This window comes from Dermochelys coriacea, chromosome 1 (genome assembly GCF_009764565.3).
Source record: "Dermochelys coriacea isolate rDerCor1 chromosome 1, rDerCor1.pri.v4, whole genome shotgun sequence".
Lineage (NCBI taxonomy): Eukaryota > Metazoa > Chordata > Testudines > Dermochelyidae > Dermochelys > Dermochelys coriacea.
Genome location: NC_050068.2, coordinates 152,881,149 through 152,898,991, shown reverse-complemented (window position 1 = coordinate 152,898,991; position 17,843 = coordinate 152,881,149). Strand labels below are relative to the sequence as shown.

The window sequence follows — 17,843 nt, the reverse complement described above, 5'->3', positions numbered from 1 at the left end:
TAAAGCTGTGGGATGAGGACCAGACTTGACAACTCCATTCCTCCAGAACCATCTAGCTGTCCATTGAAAGGGTAAATTCGTTTGTATAGTAGAGGCAGAGTTTTCTCAGTGGCCTGTGGAAAAACTGGGAGACCAGCTTCCACAGGAACCAAGAACCACCTCAAACCTCACCAATTTCTACAAAAGTGCAAGGTGCACATCTTCCACTTGCTTGTCTAATATCAACACACAGAAAAGTGTTCATAAAATTTATAAAAATAAGATACCACACTAACACGATTTTCCATTTGGGGAATGAGATAGAGACTGAATTACATGTGACGGATGTTAGTCACATTGCATCGTTTGCTTCTGGAAGGTACTTGGATGCTACTCTGATGAGGGTAGTATAAGACACTGTATAGTGTAGACTTGAATAAAAAGCGCGCACAGTTTTGATAGTTACACTCTAAATGCATCCGATGAAGCGAGCTGTAGCTCATGAAAGCTTATGCTCAAATAAATTTGTTAGTCTCTAAGGTGCCACAAGTCCTCCTGTTGTTTTTGCGGATACAGACTAACACGGCTGCTACTCTGAAACCTGTCGCTCTAAATTGGACAACCCAGTTAACTTCATCCACCAGAAAAACCTATGCAGTTGCTGGAAGATAGCACCGTACCTTCCTTTTCCAGCTCTTCTGATGGTACACCATTATGATATACTCACATCCTCTCCTGAAGTTACGTAGAAACTGCACCATAAGATGACTATATTAATCCAGGAAGGACTTCAGCCCTGTGTGGAAGGTTTGCACAAAACCTGTGCATCACCAGAGTCCCAGTTAAGCCCCATTTTGAGGATGTAAATGGTGCTCGACACTTTTTTTTTGTTGGCCCTCTGCATGGGGGTGAATCTCGCACTCAGTTACTCGTGAGGAGGGCACAGCAGGTTGGGACGCAGAGTCAGAGTTAAGGATGTTTGCTGTTTTTCCTGGTTTCACATTTTTTAATGACTATAATCTTCTGAGGGTTTTGGAAAGTAATGATTATATGCGATACTAATTGTAAACAGTATCTTATTTTTTTCTTGTGTCTGGAAATACTTGAGTTTGAATGCTTAAGTTCCCTTGTGTGTCATGTTTAGCGGTAACAATGCTCCACTTTGGTAGTCTAAAAGTAGAAGTCTATAAAAGGACTCTTACCTCTTGGAGAAAGTGAATTTACTATGCTTTAGAGTCTGTTGAAAGTAAACACCTCTTCTGGATCTACATGCCTCCTCTACTCACTTCCTTCTAAAAGCTGGGATTTTAAGACCTATTGCTCATTAGATCAATGGTGTAGTACGTTGACTTTCAAATAACTCCAGTTACATGGACTTGGTATTTTTAAAGACAGATATTAATTACAATTTAGGGGGGGTCTTAACTTAGAATTATAGGCATGCACAATAATTTACTGCTTCTGTAGGCTCAAAGGATATTTTTAGTTTTTCTTTACATTCTTAATGTTTGTTGCTGTAAAACTTCTAACTTTATTGTACAACTTTACGCTATATATTAATCTTAATGCAGCATTTTTGACTTTTAGATTAATAGTATTCTGCAAGTGGAATTTATTAATCATGCTGTGAATATATAAACTACCACTTAAGTAAATATACTGTGCCATTTTAATTCATGGCAAGTTTTAACAGATGGCTCCTATGTACATAAGTTAGAACCTTTGGGTAACTTTGTCTTTCAGCTATCTTCTGGGTAGATATGTAAGAGTGTCCTCCCCAGCACATCCAATTAAGTTAAATTGGCTGAAATTTGGAATGTTTTTGTACTTTGCTTATAGTGAAGTATATTGTGGTGATACAAATTTGTTCAAATTCTGCACTCCATTGTATCAGTGTAATTATTACAGTAACAACTGAGAGGTGCTAGGCAATGCACAGGTGTATAGCAAAAGTGCTGTTTCCAAATTGCTTTTGCTCTGAAAAGAAACTGTGGGGAAAGATGAAATGATGATGCACAGGCAAACGGTGCAAGGTAGTGACTGGTAGATCTCTTGATAGTTCTATGTTGATTTTTTAATTTGTCGTGTGTGTGTGTGTGTGTGTGTGTGTATTAAGTGTGTGTATACCATATATAATCTGAAGTCAGGAGAGTCACTCCTTATTTACACTGGGGAAAGGGGGTAAACTTGGCCCACTGTTTCTAAAATTTTAACACTAACATTTTTTTCTAGGCCTATCCATGATGCAGTAGAAAACGATCACTTAGAAATTGTCCGCTTGTTACTTTCTTATGGCGCTGATCCAACACTTGCTACCTACTCAGGTAGAACTATTGTGAAAATGACACACAGTGAACTGATGGAAACGTTTCTAACCGGTGAGTAACTCTATACTCTGCTATTGTGAATGTAATGTGACATTTCCTGTCTCTGCCTCCTAGGTGCCAAACAACCAAAGTTTTATTGTTCAATGTAAATAACAATTACTAGAACACACTTAAGTGACTTTATATTTTGCCTGCCAAGAAAACACTGAGTGGTAGAAATCAGAAACGTGTCTATGAATACTGTCGTTTTATATGCTATGTGGGATGTATGATACGTTGCCATCATATTTTATGGTTTGGAGACCAGCTAATTGGACATTGATCAGTGTAGTTTCTATTGGTACATAAAATTTTGCTTTAAAATAAAATTACCAAATGTTATAGCAATATGTTAAGTATAATTAGTTACCGCTATTCACGTGATACAGATTTTTTACCTTTTAGTGTCAAGTTTTAGAGAATGTTTTTTATCCCCCTCCCCTTAGTTTTCACCTTTATAAAAGTTCAACCTACAATTTTATTTTTTTAAAAAGCTATGATATGAAGGAGTTGAATATGTAAATGGAGTGGGTAGGTGTGGAAGTATTTTAATACCTTCACTTTCCCTGTTAAGGTAAACACAATTTGAAAATCCTTTTGTCATTTCATTGGCTCACAACTGAAAAATATCCTATTCTTTTATTGTTTGTAATGAACGAGTTTAAGTACTTGTGTATAAATACAAAATGGTACTATTTGCGGAATCGTTAGTTGCTTTAGGACTGTATTGGAGTCCAGTGGGTTGGCATTCCCAAATTAATCCTAATGTACTTCCGTCTTATTCACTGGTAAATGCCACAAAATTAAGGCTATACACAAACTAAATACTGCCTCATGGTTATGTAACCTTAGGGCTTGTGTTCCCTACTGGGGTAAGTCTATCTAAGTTATGCTACTCCAGCTACCTGAATAACATAGCTGGAGTCGACATAGCCTAGGTTGTCTTACTCTGGTGTTTTCACTGCACTGCGTCGATGGGAGATGCTCTCTTACTCTTCTCAGGGAGCTGGAGTACTGGAATTGACCAGAGAGCGCTCTGCCATTAATTTAGGGGGTCTTCACTAGACTTGCTAAATCAACCGCCGCTGCGTCGATCTCAGCAGCCTGGATCCACAGTGAAAACCAGCCCGTAGTGTGAAAACCTTTTCCCTTCTCATGTCTGCTACTTACCTCCCAAATTCCTTATCTTTGAAAATTGTGGAGAATGGAAAAAATTGATTTTTTTTTTTTCAAGGCTCAAGATTGCATCTCTCAGAAAATTAAGGTGCTGCAGTCTAAAGCTCAGGAATTCATGGGTCAAAATTTGTCTCTGCAAAGGGTTGGGTTTTGATGAGGATTTTGAGGGGGGTGGAAGGGACCCCTGGGGACTTGGGGCGAGATGAGAAAAGTATATTCCAGGAATAGTCACGAGAATGGTATTCTTCATGGTATGTGCATCAAGAATACGTTGTGGATTTTAGATGGGAGGTATGAAGAATGCATATTGTGACTCTGGCAAGCCTAGCGGGCAGTGTATCATACAACTTTCCATTCTGATTTGTTTTTGTTGTTTCCCTCTCTAGAGTATTTAACTGACCTGCAAGGTCGAAGTGTGGATGACCCTGGTTTGTACTGGGATTTCTATGGCAGCTCTGTGTGTGGTGAGCAAATGTTATCCTTTTATTTTTTGTATGTGAAGAAGTTTCAAAACATTATCTAGCATGTGGGGGGGTTTCTTTTGCTATGTGCCAGAGGAAGTTTTGAAGGGAAGTGTTTAGTTTTATTTACTGCGTCAGTTACAGGATGATAAAGCAAGCCTTTCAATATACTCCTAATGCTGATTGGACCTGCCTTTTTTTTTTTTTTTTTTAAAACTAGATCCAAAAGATGAATCTGGTTTTGACATCCTGGCAAATCCCCCTGGCCCAAGTGATGAGGATGAAGATGGCTTTAGCGATGTGTTTGAATTTGAATTTTCAGATGGGCCTCTCTTGCCATGTTACAACATCCAAGTGTCTCTCTCTCAGGGGTAAGAACTGATATCAATTTATGAAATAATCTGTTTGGGGTAGCAGGAGTCAGTGCCTGAATGCTGCTTTTAGAATAGCACAATTTAAACTGTTATATTTCTGTACAATTATTCATACCGTGTGGCACTGTGAGGTGGTAGGGAAGAAAGTTGATATGTCAGTTCTCGGGTGGAGTTCCAAAAGTGTAAGGGTACGCAAAGAAATTGCAGTCTAAACATTCTGCTTGTGCTAACTGTATTTGCCATAGTATAAAGTACTTTACAAAATGCTGTTAGCATAGATAGCTGGCTTTACATGCCAGAAAAGAGTGAATAACTGTTTTAACCCAAGACATATCAAACGTCCTCCCATCACCCAAAAAAGGATCTTGACGGTCCCAAAATAACACATTTGCTTCTGGCAGATTAATATTAAGTAAGTTAACATTTTATCTTGAAATTTTTCCTTGTGAATTTGCATCTCTTTATCACTTAATAGACACTTCATGAGTGACAACATGGCATCATTACTACAGTTTTAATGCTCCAGTGCAAAGCTGGATTTGACCTATGAATAATGCATTGGATCAAACACATGGAGAAATGGCTTATAGCATGTTGGTTGTATACAGATATAGGAACACTGTTAATCACAAGCAGAAACCTGGACTGTTTTAGTTGTGTAGTATCTCCTAAATGTGAATCAGCTCAGTAAACAACTGTTCATAGTTTGCAACAGTTGCATAATTTAAAACTACAGTGTTTTTTCACAACCTATTATCTCTGAAGAGTTTATAAGCCATGTCGGACTAGCTTATTCTGACTGTGGTTAAATAATGCCCATTAATCAAAATTTGACACACATAAAAATTGAATTTAATATTTAATATTTAGTATTAATCTGAAAAATCCACTTTTTTCCCATTAATTGCTTTTTTTAGAATGCATAGCTGTCCAAAATACTGATTATTTAACTGTAAGCTAACTCTTGACTGCTAAAAAGCAAGGCTTCATTGTGTAAACATTTACACATGTGAGTAGTAGTCAGTGTGACTCTTCACCTGTGTAAAATTATGAACCGCAATTTACGGAGTCAGGGCCTATGTTGATACATCATGCGACCAGCCAGTCACCCAAAAGCCATGGATGATATTAGTATTCGTGTATGTCTGTCTACATGCAGCTGGACACTGCTAAATTCTAATCCCACAGCTAGTCTCATTGATGCCAGTAAAAGTGTTTGCAGGAGTATGGTGAGCAGGATTTGACACACAATGTAAAGCTACTGCTTACATAACCAGGATGATTATAACTTCATGGTCAATTATTTAAGCCCTTTTTTTTGTTCTGCAGACCACGAAATTGGCTATTGCTGTCAGACATAGTTAAGAGGCTGAAAATGTCATCCCGCATATTCCGTTGCAACTTCCCTAATGTAGAAGTTGTCTCAATCACCGAGGCAGAGTTTTACAAACAGACGTCTTTGAGTCAGTTGTTCTCTTGTGCTAAGGACCTTGAAGCTTTTAATCCAGAAAGCAAGGAACTCTTGGACTTAGTAGAGTTTACAAGTGAACTTCAGACTTTACTTGGATCTTCACTTGAGTGGTTGCATCCAGATGATGATGATCTCTCTGATATCCATTGGTGAGCCACCAGGCCATTTAATGTATAGTACCATATAAAGTTAATTCTTTATGTATATGTGTTAAAAATGCAATTGTTCTGTAAAGAAAGGACACTATTAAATATTAAAATATCTTTTCCTTTATATAAGAGATTTGAATTCCATTTTGATGGACTTTGGGACTTTTTTTTTTTTTTTAAGAACTTTAATCAGTTTTTACAAAATTGTTATATAATGTTTCTTTAAATGCACACAGGCTTTGGGATACTTTTTGTTTTTACTTGGAACACATTTAAAAAATATAACACACCCACACATTGACTTTGTTTCACACAAAGCACTGATTACACAGAACATACTTTTATAGGTGATGTGATCAAAGTCATGTGGCTTGTTTGGGAGATAGAATTTGGTAAGGCACTTCATGATATTATTTTTGTTTACAGAATTACCTGCTTCGGCCAGGTAAGCACTATTGAATATAATTCAATAGCTTGTAATATAAATTAAAACCATATCCATATACACCAACTAATTGTATGAACTTTTATATCCTAATTTAAAAGCTGTGAAATTTAGTTTTCACACATCAAACCGGATTGTTTATATATGTTTAAACATTTTATGCTCTTTATTTAAAGAAGACTTTGAACTATTTTTTCTGTATCTTGTAAAATATTGAAAAACTAACATATGTTGAAGTTGCTTGAAACTGTACATAAACTAAAATTTTCTGAATTGTGTGTTTACGTTTGAAATCTGTGTTTTAACTTTGTAAGTAAATTCTCCTGCCTTTGTATTTATATTTTACAAAAAATTTCTTAAAGGCAATAAAACTGAGAAAATGAAGATGTTGAAATGAGTTTTATTCTGTGCACAATTTTATAAATCAAACTAACTTATTAAAGTTTGTAAAAGGAGGATCTGATATCATTTACTGGAGCCAAGCAGGAATGTCGCAGGTGCTGGGGAGCCATTTATAAAATATGATGTTGAATCTATATTAGCTTTCTACGATCAAGGTCAAAAGAAAAATATCTCATGAGCCTTTTACAGGGACAGATGTTTAAAAAACAGTAGAAATAGGCCCAGCACCCACATGTGGCGGAAGTCAAGATGCCTGTGGAAGGTCAGAGCAGAAACGCACTCACTGAAGCAGTTTTACAGTATTTGCACCAAAGCAAATAAATTTAAAATGCAAGTTCCCCTGTTTAATTAAAAAAAAAAAAGTATATGTTTTAGAGCTCCTCTTTTGAATGCATAATCTGCAGTTGGATTTTGGAAACAGGCATTTTGCTTTGCTCAGCTGTCTGCCAGCAACTGAAAGTGGCAAGTTCTTGTTCTTAATTGCTGATTACATTTCTTCTCATTTCCACGTCAAGAGTAGGGTTTGAGCATAGAAATTAAGTTGTGTGTAAGTATTAAAAACACGTTTCTTGGACCTGTTTTCTCTGGTCAGCTGCTTGCTGATTGGCTGGTGATTTCTGGGTATGTATCAGCAGTATACCACTTTATGGTGTATTGGCAGAGACCACATCTCTGGGCATGGAGTGTAAAAGAGAGAAATCTCTGTGGGTTTCGTGTTCAGTGGGTAAACAGGAAATGAAAGTATATTTCCTTTTCTGAACCACCTCCTTCGGAATGGTCTGAAATGTGCTCAGAATAAATATCTGCCTAGTCAGAACCTTCAGCATCAGCCAATGGGGTCCTTTCATAATGCTCAGTATACACCCACTCCTTGTCCACATCAGGACTTTTTCAATTTCAGTTAGAAACCTGCGCTGTTGTAACAAAGTGTTTTGAGCACATTAAGGACCTGTCTACGCTATGTAAATACAGCAAAGGTAGGGGACTTCCTTATAACACTTATCCCCTAATGCGGTTTAAAAAAAAAAATTGTTCTCTATGATGCAGCATGTAGGACCACTTCCTTTCTAAACACCTGCCAGAATGTGCTGTGGTGACCTTGCTGGCCCAGGTGTCTTCGATCAACATCTTTCGGAGGCAGTGGAGCTGCTCTCTAGTTGCAAGTCTGCCCACCTGCTTGTCTGGAATCATGTTGCTCAGAATCTGGCATTGCCCACGACAGTTTCCCTCAATTCCCATCAGTAATTAGTCAGATTCAGCAGCTTACAAACCAGGTGGGAGCTGTGGTGGTGCCTGTGGCTACTTTTGTTCTCACAGCTCTCTCAATGTACAGTTTATTTTGGTGGCGTTTACTTGGTGATAGCTGAGGAAGTCTAGAAAACACCCTGATCCAGGCTAGGTGGGGAACAAGCCTGATCCTGGAAATGGTTCCTTCGAGTGATGCAGGAAGCTCAGCTCTGTGATACTTAAACCTACCTTTTGCTCCCTCCGACTCCCAACAGGGCTGAATATTTAGGTCCCCAGCTACACATGCAATCTTCCATTTGGGGTCTTTCTCCCCTAAAAGGGTGCTGGCTTGGGGTTTTGTTTCATCCACACACACTCCAGAATTCTGCCGCCTGGCTGAAGCTCTGTTCCAAAGAACTTTGAAAGCAACACTTCTAGCTATAGACATAGTAACTGGCACAAAAGAATCTGAGATCTAAGCCACCAGATACCTTTCAAGGTGGTGAAAATGGCCCTTGGGGAGTGCACTCCATGTAAGGGAGTACCCACACAACACAGCTATTGAAGCAGTCCTGTAGTAGCTCCCAGTGTAGGAGACGGGGCCACAGGAAGGAGAGGGTAAAATAGAGCAGCCCTGAATCTGCTCTAACCATTACTAGGGGCCATGCTGATCCTACAATAGAGAAAGTATGAAGATGGCTTTCCCCCTTCATTTCTTTGCCAAGCACAAGATGTACTTGAGAACTGATCTGTGGACTAAGCATTAATGTGAACTGATCAGTAAGTCAGAGTAAGGTAAATATAGGCAGCAGTAGCTCTAGTCCCCTACAGATTCTGTAATACTTGATGAAAGTCTTTAAACACTCATATTATTTCAGTTTATAAAAGAAAACTAAAGGCTTTACTATTTTTAACTTGTATAATGTAAAGTAGTTTTAAAAAGTGTCTGTTTAAAATTGTCTGTGAGCACTATCTTTTTACGTCAATATTGATTCACAGGCAGAAAAGGGGAATTTATGGTAAAAGATTTGATGCCACAAATATGATTATATAATATTTGATATTTTATTGGGACAGATTTGTATTTACACTATTTCATTTCTACATATTCTGGAGATACACCTGCTTCGGGGAGGAATCAGCCAGGACACACACCATGAGATTAGCTTGGCTCATTAGGTGATGAAAAACACCCCAACAGATCTAAAAGAAATGTTGCATGTAATACGTGTGTGTGTGTGTATGTGTGTGTGTGTATGTATATATATATATATATATATATATATATATATATATATATATATATATAAAAAAATTAATATAATGTTCACTCCTAGGTTAATCATGCTAGTTTTGTATTCCAAACTGGTTCACTTTGACTGCAGAGTGGAGAGATTGTATCATCTTGCAAGTAACAACCATGATGAACTGGTACAAAAAGCATTGCCTTTCAGCTTTGATTTCACTAAGAAGTCTCTTAGAAACCTTTTGTTACTTCTGATGCTTTATACAGCTATAATTCTTGCCTCATTCTACATGGTACATTTCTTTGTTCTCCTCCCAGCAATGTCTGTGCCTCAGTTTCCTGGATCTCTAAAATGGGAATGATAATGCTTTGTAAAGGGCTCTGAAAATGGTGAAAAGTGCTATACAAGTGTTAACTCACAGCTGGGTAAATAGTGTAGTATAGTGTTAGTCTAGATGTTAACTTTCCCCACCCACACACACACGTACACTCCATGAGATTGAAGTGATGGGAATTGGCTGCTCTCTTTCACCAGGTATGCAATACGGTTCTGCCACTAAATAGATTTTCCTTTTGTTGTCACATTAATTTGCAACTCATTAATAGTGACAGAAATGAAGTATTACACTGATGCAGATTTACATATTCATGAGGAAATTATTATTAAACAAGATTTTCCTAGCTTAGGAAGCACCCAAAGTAATGCTACACAGTACATTACAGCAGCCTGGATGGTTTTTTTTTTTTTTCCTCTTAAATATGTTAATAGATGTAGTTGTGTGTGGTTTTTTTTAAAGTAAATATGCATCTATAAAATAATGTAATATAAAAAATCAGAATAATTGAAATACTAAGCCATTCACAAAATTGTCAATAATTGAACAGGAATATCTATTTAATACAAGAATCAATTTATACCTTTTAACTTTGGCTAATGAATATTATACAGGCAACATCAGCAAGAGTACAGCAGAATTTCTTCAACAGTGGGGTGAGCAATAGGCAGATTAGTTGCTACTGGACTATATGGTTCAGACCAGCAAACTGAACTTACAATCACAAGTTTGGTACTGCTTTTGCCCTGTCCAGCATGGTTAAAGTATACATCAGTGCTGGGAGGGCAGAGGAAGAGAAGTGTAACACGTCCATCTCGCTTGTCAAACAATTGTCAGGGTTCTCACAGATGTTACATGTTCAGTGTGGTGTCTGTTTTTAAAATGGAGAGAGACAGCTACACCCATCCAGGAGCCTGACTGTAGCACGCAGCGCCGCTGATAAGAAGCTACTCACCACTGAACTGTAAGGCTCAGCAGGCACTGTGTGTTTCCGCAGTTTCATCTTACTCTCACTTCACTATAGCCTGTCCTTTGCTGGCACGGGGAAATGTTTCACTCACAGCTACGCAGGGACCTGCACCACTCACCCATATCTCTGCAGTCAGGCACTCCCTCCATGGAACCTGTTGACATTTACTATTGTTCTGTTAAGTCAGTCCCACGTAGGGAGAGCAGTACATATGACTAGACCACCATTATGGTGGTGGCAATGTATTCAGTGTAAAATAAAGCTCAGCTTTTTTAGAGTGGCTGGCCCTTCAGAAATCTAAGGTTCAGCCACAGGTAGGATCTGAGGCCTATACACCAGTCAGGATTGGGGAGATGGTGCTAGCTGCAGTGTCCCTTCTAACTCGCAGGGTGCTGGGTAATTGTGTTTCATCCCTGACCATTGATAACATGCCAAGCAGGGTGGGTGAGCGAAATAAGGGAAAATGCCCATGTGTAAAGAATATGCTATTAAAGCACCATTATTATTTTAAGTTCTGCAGAAAATCAATTTAAAAACTCAGAAATTCAATAGCCACTTGAACTCTACTGGCCCATGCTGGGGGAGAGGAGATGGGATGTGTATGAAGGGCTATGTATTGAATAGCTGTATTGTGGTTCATCAGCTAGTAATCTGTGTTAGTCACTTTCATCTTACTTACACTTTCTTTGTCTGTTGGCCGATTTAAACACAGAAAAACACCAGCTTTCTTTCTCCCTGAGCAAGGCCAGCATTTTAGAAACAGAGAAAGAAGAACAAAATGGACTCAGCTGAGGTTGAGAAATGAGGGTGATGGGATGGTTCCTTCATTGGCCTGGTGCATGTTGAAATCCCTCTTAAATACCTCATTACAGAGGCGGATTTACAGTAAAACACAGGGTGCCCTGGCACAGGCCCTCCTCCCCCGCAATAACAGGAGGCCCCAGGGCTGGGCAGCTGCGGGGACAGAAGCTTGGTCCTGGGGCTCCTGCTGCAGGCTCTGCCCCCACTGACAGCTAAGCTCCCCGCCTCCTCCCCAGAGCATGCCGCGTTCCCTTCCCGCGCTTCCCCCACGCTGAACAGCTGTTTGCCAGTGCTCAGGTCACTCCGGGAGGAAGAGGGAGGAGTGGGGTCATAGCGTGCTCAGGGAAGGAGGCAGAGAAGAAGCAGGGGCAGGGCCTTGGGGAAGGAGGTGGAATCGGGGCAGGGCAGAGCAAAGGCGAGGCCCCCACACTCCCCCTACACATACCCTCCCCCGCCCTCTGCCGTGAGCTGCTCTGGGCAGGGAGCTGGGAGCACCCCAAAGACCCCAGCCCACACCCCCAGCTCCCTGACTCCTGCACCCCCCCACTCCCTGCCCTCCCTGACTCCTGCAGCCCCCCCATCCCAACCTGCACCCCTCACACCAAATGGGAGCTGCCCCAGGTAAGTGCTCCACACCCCAATCCCCTGTCCCAGCCCTGAGCCCCCTCCTGCACCCTAACTCCTGGCCAGACCCTGCACCCCAGTGTCTTTTTACAAAGTGCTCTTATCCAAAGCGCTTTACAATCGTTAGCTAACGGTACAAACAATATTTGGAAAGATCATTAAGTGGTCCATCGAGACCCTCCGCGATTTTCAAGTGGTTTATGGAAAAATAAGTTAGACTACAAGAACAATCGAGGTACCTCACTTTATTTTCATTTACTTCCTATTACTTATAGGAGGAGGATGAAGGAAAAAAAGAATGAAAAACTGGGGCGGGAGAGAGAGAAGACAGAATGTTCTTTTTCTTGGCTGGGTCCCAAGGAGGGGCCCCAAAAATGAAGCTGAGCACAGGGCCCCACTAACTCTAAATTCACCATTGCCTCATTAAATCTGTATTTGAGTTTCTTTCTGGCTTTGTGACTTTGATAAGATAATGAATATTACTGGGCACATGGGAACACATTGGTTACTGCAAAGTTCTGCTCAATTGTCACATGTTGTTTTTCTCTCCTTAGAATTTCCAGATGATTTTGCAGAGCTATCCAACTATTCGACTGGAAAGTGCTCCCTACAGCTCTTCCTTTTTCTGGCGCCCTCTGTCTTAGCCCCCACCATTTCTGTACCAGTCACAGGTCAAAGGTGAAGTGAAGTTTCTTTTAGACATGAAACCAAGCCCAGTCTGCACTCCCAAACCTTTCAAGATTGAGGTTTTCTATTGCTGACTAATCTCAAGATACCCAAGGACTTTATGGCCTTGGTGGGATGTAGTTTCACCCTCTGTGAAGAACATATTCTAGAACTGTAATCTCAGGTCTCCCCAACACTTAAAAATTAGATCTATTTAGCTACATCTCTCAGCAATGAAAAATTTTGCATACTAATCACTGTATTTGGGATGAGGCCAGAGCAATGGAAGAATTCTTTCATTGATCTAGCTACCACCTTTCAGAGACGTGGATTAACTACGCTGATGGAACAAACCCCTTCCATCTATGTAGGAAGTGTCTAGTATGCTGCTGTAGTGTAGGCATTCCCTCAGAGGTTGTATCCTTGGGGGCATGGTGCAAGGTGGGGCAGTTTTAAAGAACATTTTCAACCTTTACATCTCCATGCTTTTTCTCTAAAGGAGAATAATTTTGTTTTCAAGTGCAGATGGTTTTATCTTCATCTAATCTGTTAGGTTTTTCTCCAGTAGAGGTAGGAATTCCAGCTTGTTTATTAGAAAGACAAGGTGGGTGAGGTAATAGCTTTTATTGGACCAACTTCTGTTGGTGAGAGAGACAAGTTTTCGAGCTGACACAGAGCTCTTCCTTGGGACAGTTCAGTGTCAGTGGTTATAAGGGCTGATTCCTGGGCTCCTTGGTTGGAGCCATTTTAATGTACTGTGGGTGTCGATGTAGAGCTAGTCAACACAGGGACCAGACATTCATGGTGTCAGAGCTACAGTTCAGTGTTTGTAGCTGTAGACATTTCAGGGAAAAGGCTCTGTAATGAAAGCCCTGTGCCTGTGTGCCATAAAACCGTTGTTGATGTACAATTTACATGAAGGCCTGTCCTGAGAGCCTTCTGAAATGAAAAGGGCAGATTATTTAACAACCCATCAACATTAATAACCCTTGGCAAATATACTATGCAAATGTAACTCCATAGCTAGAATGGTCAAAAGATGAGGCTCTTAAATAGTCTGGTTTAGTCTTGAATAGCTCTTAAGTAGTCTGAGTAAAGGGCATCTATGTTTTTATTGATAGAGAATGGTGTTGGGAGTCAGGAGACCTAGTTGCTAAGCCTAACTTTGCCACAGATTTGTTGTGTGATCTTGAGCAAATCATGTAACCTCTCTGTCCTGCCGATACCCCTTCTGTAAAATGATGATAATGGTTTGCATTGAGATCTGTGGCTGAAAATCACTATAACACTACAAAGGCACAAACCTGGCTTTAAACTGTTTGAGACATCACATGACACCCCTTTCCCCCCCACCCCCCACCCTGAGATTATCAATTCCAAATACTTTTGTGTTTAGCCCCCAAAATCCTGCTTCTCAACACTTGGCCCACCAATGGCTAGGTCCAATCTCACAGCTACGCGTACCACTTCACCCCTTCCATATTGCCCCGGCCATATTACCACAGGACATTGTACAGTAAAGTACAAAAATTGAACCTAAAGTGAGGCTTTGAGTTATTCATATTTTATTTATTCTTCTCAGTCACAATGCCAGTGATGAGTTTGTAGATACAGCCGCAAGGTTTCAGAAGAGGATTGAAACTGCCTTATGTGATTACAGTATGCAGTGCTGTCAGAGCTGTGTCAGTCCCAGGATATTAGAGAAACAAAGATCCAGGTGGTAATATGTTTTACTGGATCACCTTCGGTTGGTGAGAGAGACAAACTTCTGAGCCACACACAACTCTTCTTCAAGACTGAGTGTCACAGCTAAATGCAAGGTGTAGCAGATTGTTTAGTGTAAGTAGTTAGCACATAGCCTAAGAGCCCATTCAAGGTAGAGAGGCCCCTTAACACCACTGCAATTCTAGGACAAAAAGCAGGGGTTAGGGGTGACAGATTGTTGTAATAAGCCATAAATCCAGTGTCTATGTGCAGCCCCTGATTTCTAGTGTCTAGCAAAGTTATGAATTTAAACTCCCAGGTTCATCTTTCAAAAACATTGTGCAGGTTTCCTTTGAGGCTGAGGAATAATGGGTCAGATATAGCGTGATCGCATTGTGACTAGTGTTCAAAAACAGGCAAGAGGGCTTTTGTCTTTTATCATTTTACTGTGAGTTCATTCAAGAGTGTTGTGATTGTCTGCTTTTATCCACATAGTTGTTATTGGGGCATTGGGTGCACTGGATGCGGTACCCTACATGTTGTGACAGGCATGTGTAGGACTCCAGGGTCCTGAAAGGTGTGTTGTGGGGACTGTTGTACCAGTGGAGAGATGTCTGCAGGTTTCACATCTGATGTTCTGGCAGGAGCTGGTGCATTTCTGAGTTGGTGCATCCTGGGCTGTGTGAGCTTGCCTCTGAGGATGAGTTGGAGAGGTTAGGGGTTTAGGGGTGGAGGGGGGGAGAGGGGGAGGATTGTTTGAAGGCCAGAGGAGGGGATTCAGGAAAGATTTATTTCAGGATGGGGCCCCCATTGGGTAGGTGTTTGATGCTACTCCGTGTGGGTTCCAGTGTGGGGGTGATAGGTGACAACTAGGGGTGTGCAATCGGAAAAGGTTTTATTTCTGTGTTGAAGCAGGGTTCTCTCAGGGTATTTGAGTGGCCCATTCCATGGTGTGATCTACTTCTCTGGTGGCGTGTCCTTGTTTGGTGAAGGCAGTTTTACATGTGTTAAGGTGTATATCCCAGACTTTCTCCTAGAAGCATATTCTGTGGTATGGTATCTGAGTGCCTGGCTTTAGATCACAGATTTCTTGGTGTGCTTGGGGTGGTTACTGAATCTATCCAGGTAGATGTGGTGATCTGTGGGTTTCTTTTATACAGTTGTTTGTAGGGCTTCATTGTGGGAGCTGATTGTGGTGGAAATCTATGAGGGAGTTTAAGCCGTCCATCCAGAAGATAAAAATAGCATCCATGTATCTCAGGTATATCATTGGTTTTATGAAAAAAGAAAAGGAGTACTTGTGGCACCTTAGAGACTAACAAATTTATTAGAGCATAAGCTTTCGTTTGCTACAGCTCACTTCATCGGATGCATCCGATGAAGTGAGCTGTAGCTCACGAAAGCTTATGCTCTAATAAATTTGTTAGTCTCTAAGGTGCCACAATTACTCCTTTTCTTTTTGCGAATACAGACTAACACGGCTGCTACTCTGAAACCTGTCATTGGTTTTATGGTGCATTTGTCCAGAGATTCTTCTTCAAGGTGGCCCATGAAGAGGTTGGCATATTGGGGAGCCATCTTAGTACCCATGGCTGTTCCCAGGGTTTGGACAAAGTGTTTGTTCTTGAATGTAAAATTGTTATGGGTGAGGATGAAATCGATGAGTTTGGTGATGTGTTTGGGGTGGATATCTGAAGATTGTCCATTGTCTTGTAAATATTTGAAGCTGGCAGCTATGCCGTCATTGTGAGGGATGTATAGAGAGGTGACATCCATGGTGGTGTGGCTGGTGTTCTGAGGGAGGTTGTTAATGTTGAGGAGTTTGTGGAGGAAGTCAGTTGTGTCCTGGGGAAACTGACCCTTTGTGTGGTGAGTGGTTTGAGGATTATTTCTATGAGTCCTGATATTCCTTCAGTAAGAGTGTCATGGCCGATATGATGGGTCAGCCTGGGTTCCCTTATTTGTATATCTTGGGAAGCATGTAGAAAGTCCCTGGGGTGGGTTCGTGGGGGATGAGTTTGTAGAGTTTCTCTTCCAGTTGTTTGGGGAAGGATTTGATGATATCCCTAAATTCCTGGTAAATTGTGGTGTGGGGGTCTTATTTGAGTTCTTTATGTAGGTGGAGTTGGCAAGTTGTCAGTTGGTCTCATTAACCTACTCATCATGGCGGAGAACTACAATTACAGTTCAGCCTTACCCTGGATGTTATTAGAACCATTTCAAAATTCAGATCCTTAACTCTAGGGATAGAGTTAAGCACAGCCACTTCACCAGTGACATCAAACACTAGCTGGCTTCACGTAGTTTTCCTCACCATTAAAGGCAATTTACCAGGGGATGGCCATTGTCAGCACCAAGGGATCAAAACAGAACCATGTCACAAGTGACTCTAGACACTGAGTGTTGCAGGGACCTGAGCTAGTGTAAATTACAGCTGGTGTAAATTGTCAGAGCTCCAGTGGTGCAAGGTGTGCAGTCTCTACAGTGATTGAAATGGTAGATGTGTCCAGAGAACAAAGAAATAAGTTTGATTAGCAAAGTCAATAAATAGATGTCAATACAATGCATTATAAAGGCACATTGTTATTTTCAAAGTAAATGCCCTTCCTCGAGGCAAGCAGTGATTGTTGGTGCTGGAAAGCACAGAAAAGGAAAGGGTTTGTTATTTGGGAGACACTGGCAATTCAGAACAGATCTTATCTTGATGTAGACAAAACAGTTTATCTGTCACCAAGATTATTTCATAGCACACAACTGCTGTTTGAAGTAAAGAAAATCTACCCATTTGGGCATCAGGCTGTTGAAATGTTCATATTTTCATTATTTCCAGAATATATAAGGAGTTTCAATGAAAACGAAACAAGACTGAGCCCTGAAAAAAGCCCAGTTCCAGGATGGGCTTACTTCTGAGATGAGTGTTCATGGCTAAAATAAACTAATCTGCCCTTTCCAGGTGTGTGTGTGTGTGTGTGTGTGTGTAATATATATATATATAAATTCAGTGGAGTTTTGAGGGGCGAGTTGCTTTTTAACAAGGTTATGGTGTGTTGCAGCACAACATTTGCAATATTATTACTGATACTTCAGAAACACCCAAAGTGTGTTAGGCACTGCTGCCATAGTGCAAAAGATAGTCCCTGCCCAATAGTTATTATTTAATCACAATAAAGGGCTAGTTTATTACTTATCTTAATTCTTCACCTTTTTTGTCACTATTCATTGAAACCCCAAAAGTGATTCAGCATCTTAGTCGGTTTCTGTGAGTGAACATGGAAGATATACTTTTAAAATACACAGTGAAGACTCCTCCAGTGCCAGGCCTCCCTGTAAAAGAAATAAACCTGTCAAATAAATTTACTTATCAGGTATTTTTTTAACCCCATGACACAAGGAGAGTTGATTTCCTGGTATTAACCTTAAAATGTAGACTCTCAGAGTTACTAACCA

The 17,843-nt window shown here is 40.5% G+C and overlaps 1 protein-coding gene across 7 annotated transcripts in view; it reads left to right on the top strand.

Moving 5' to 3' along the window:
* Positions 1-6,805, top strand: part of BCOR (BCL6 corepressor) — a 69,102-nt gene extending 62,297 nt beyond the window's left edge. For all 7 annotated transcript variants that reach the window (XM_043505820.1, XM_038387116.2, XM_038387111.2 and 4 more), the window contains 4 exons: positions 2,212-2,357; positions 3,908-3,985; positions 4,203-4,353; positions 5,686-6,805. In XM_043505820.1, coding sequence (XP_043361755.1) covers positions 2,212-2,357; positions 3,908-3,985; positions 4,203-4,353; positions 5,686-5,980 — 670 coding nt within the window. In that variant the 3' untranslated portion in view covers positions 5,981-6,805. The remainder of the gene's footprint in view (positions 1-2,211; positions 2,358-3,907; positions 3,986-4,202; positions 4,354-5,685) is intronic.
* The last annotated feature ends 11,038 nt before the right edge of the window (positions 6,806-17,843 follow it).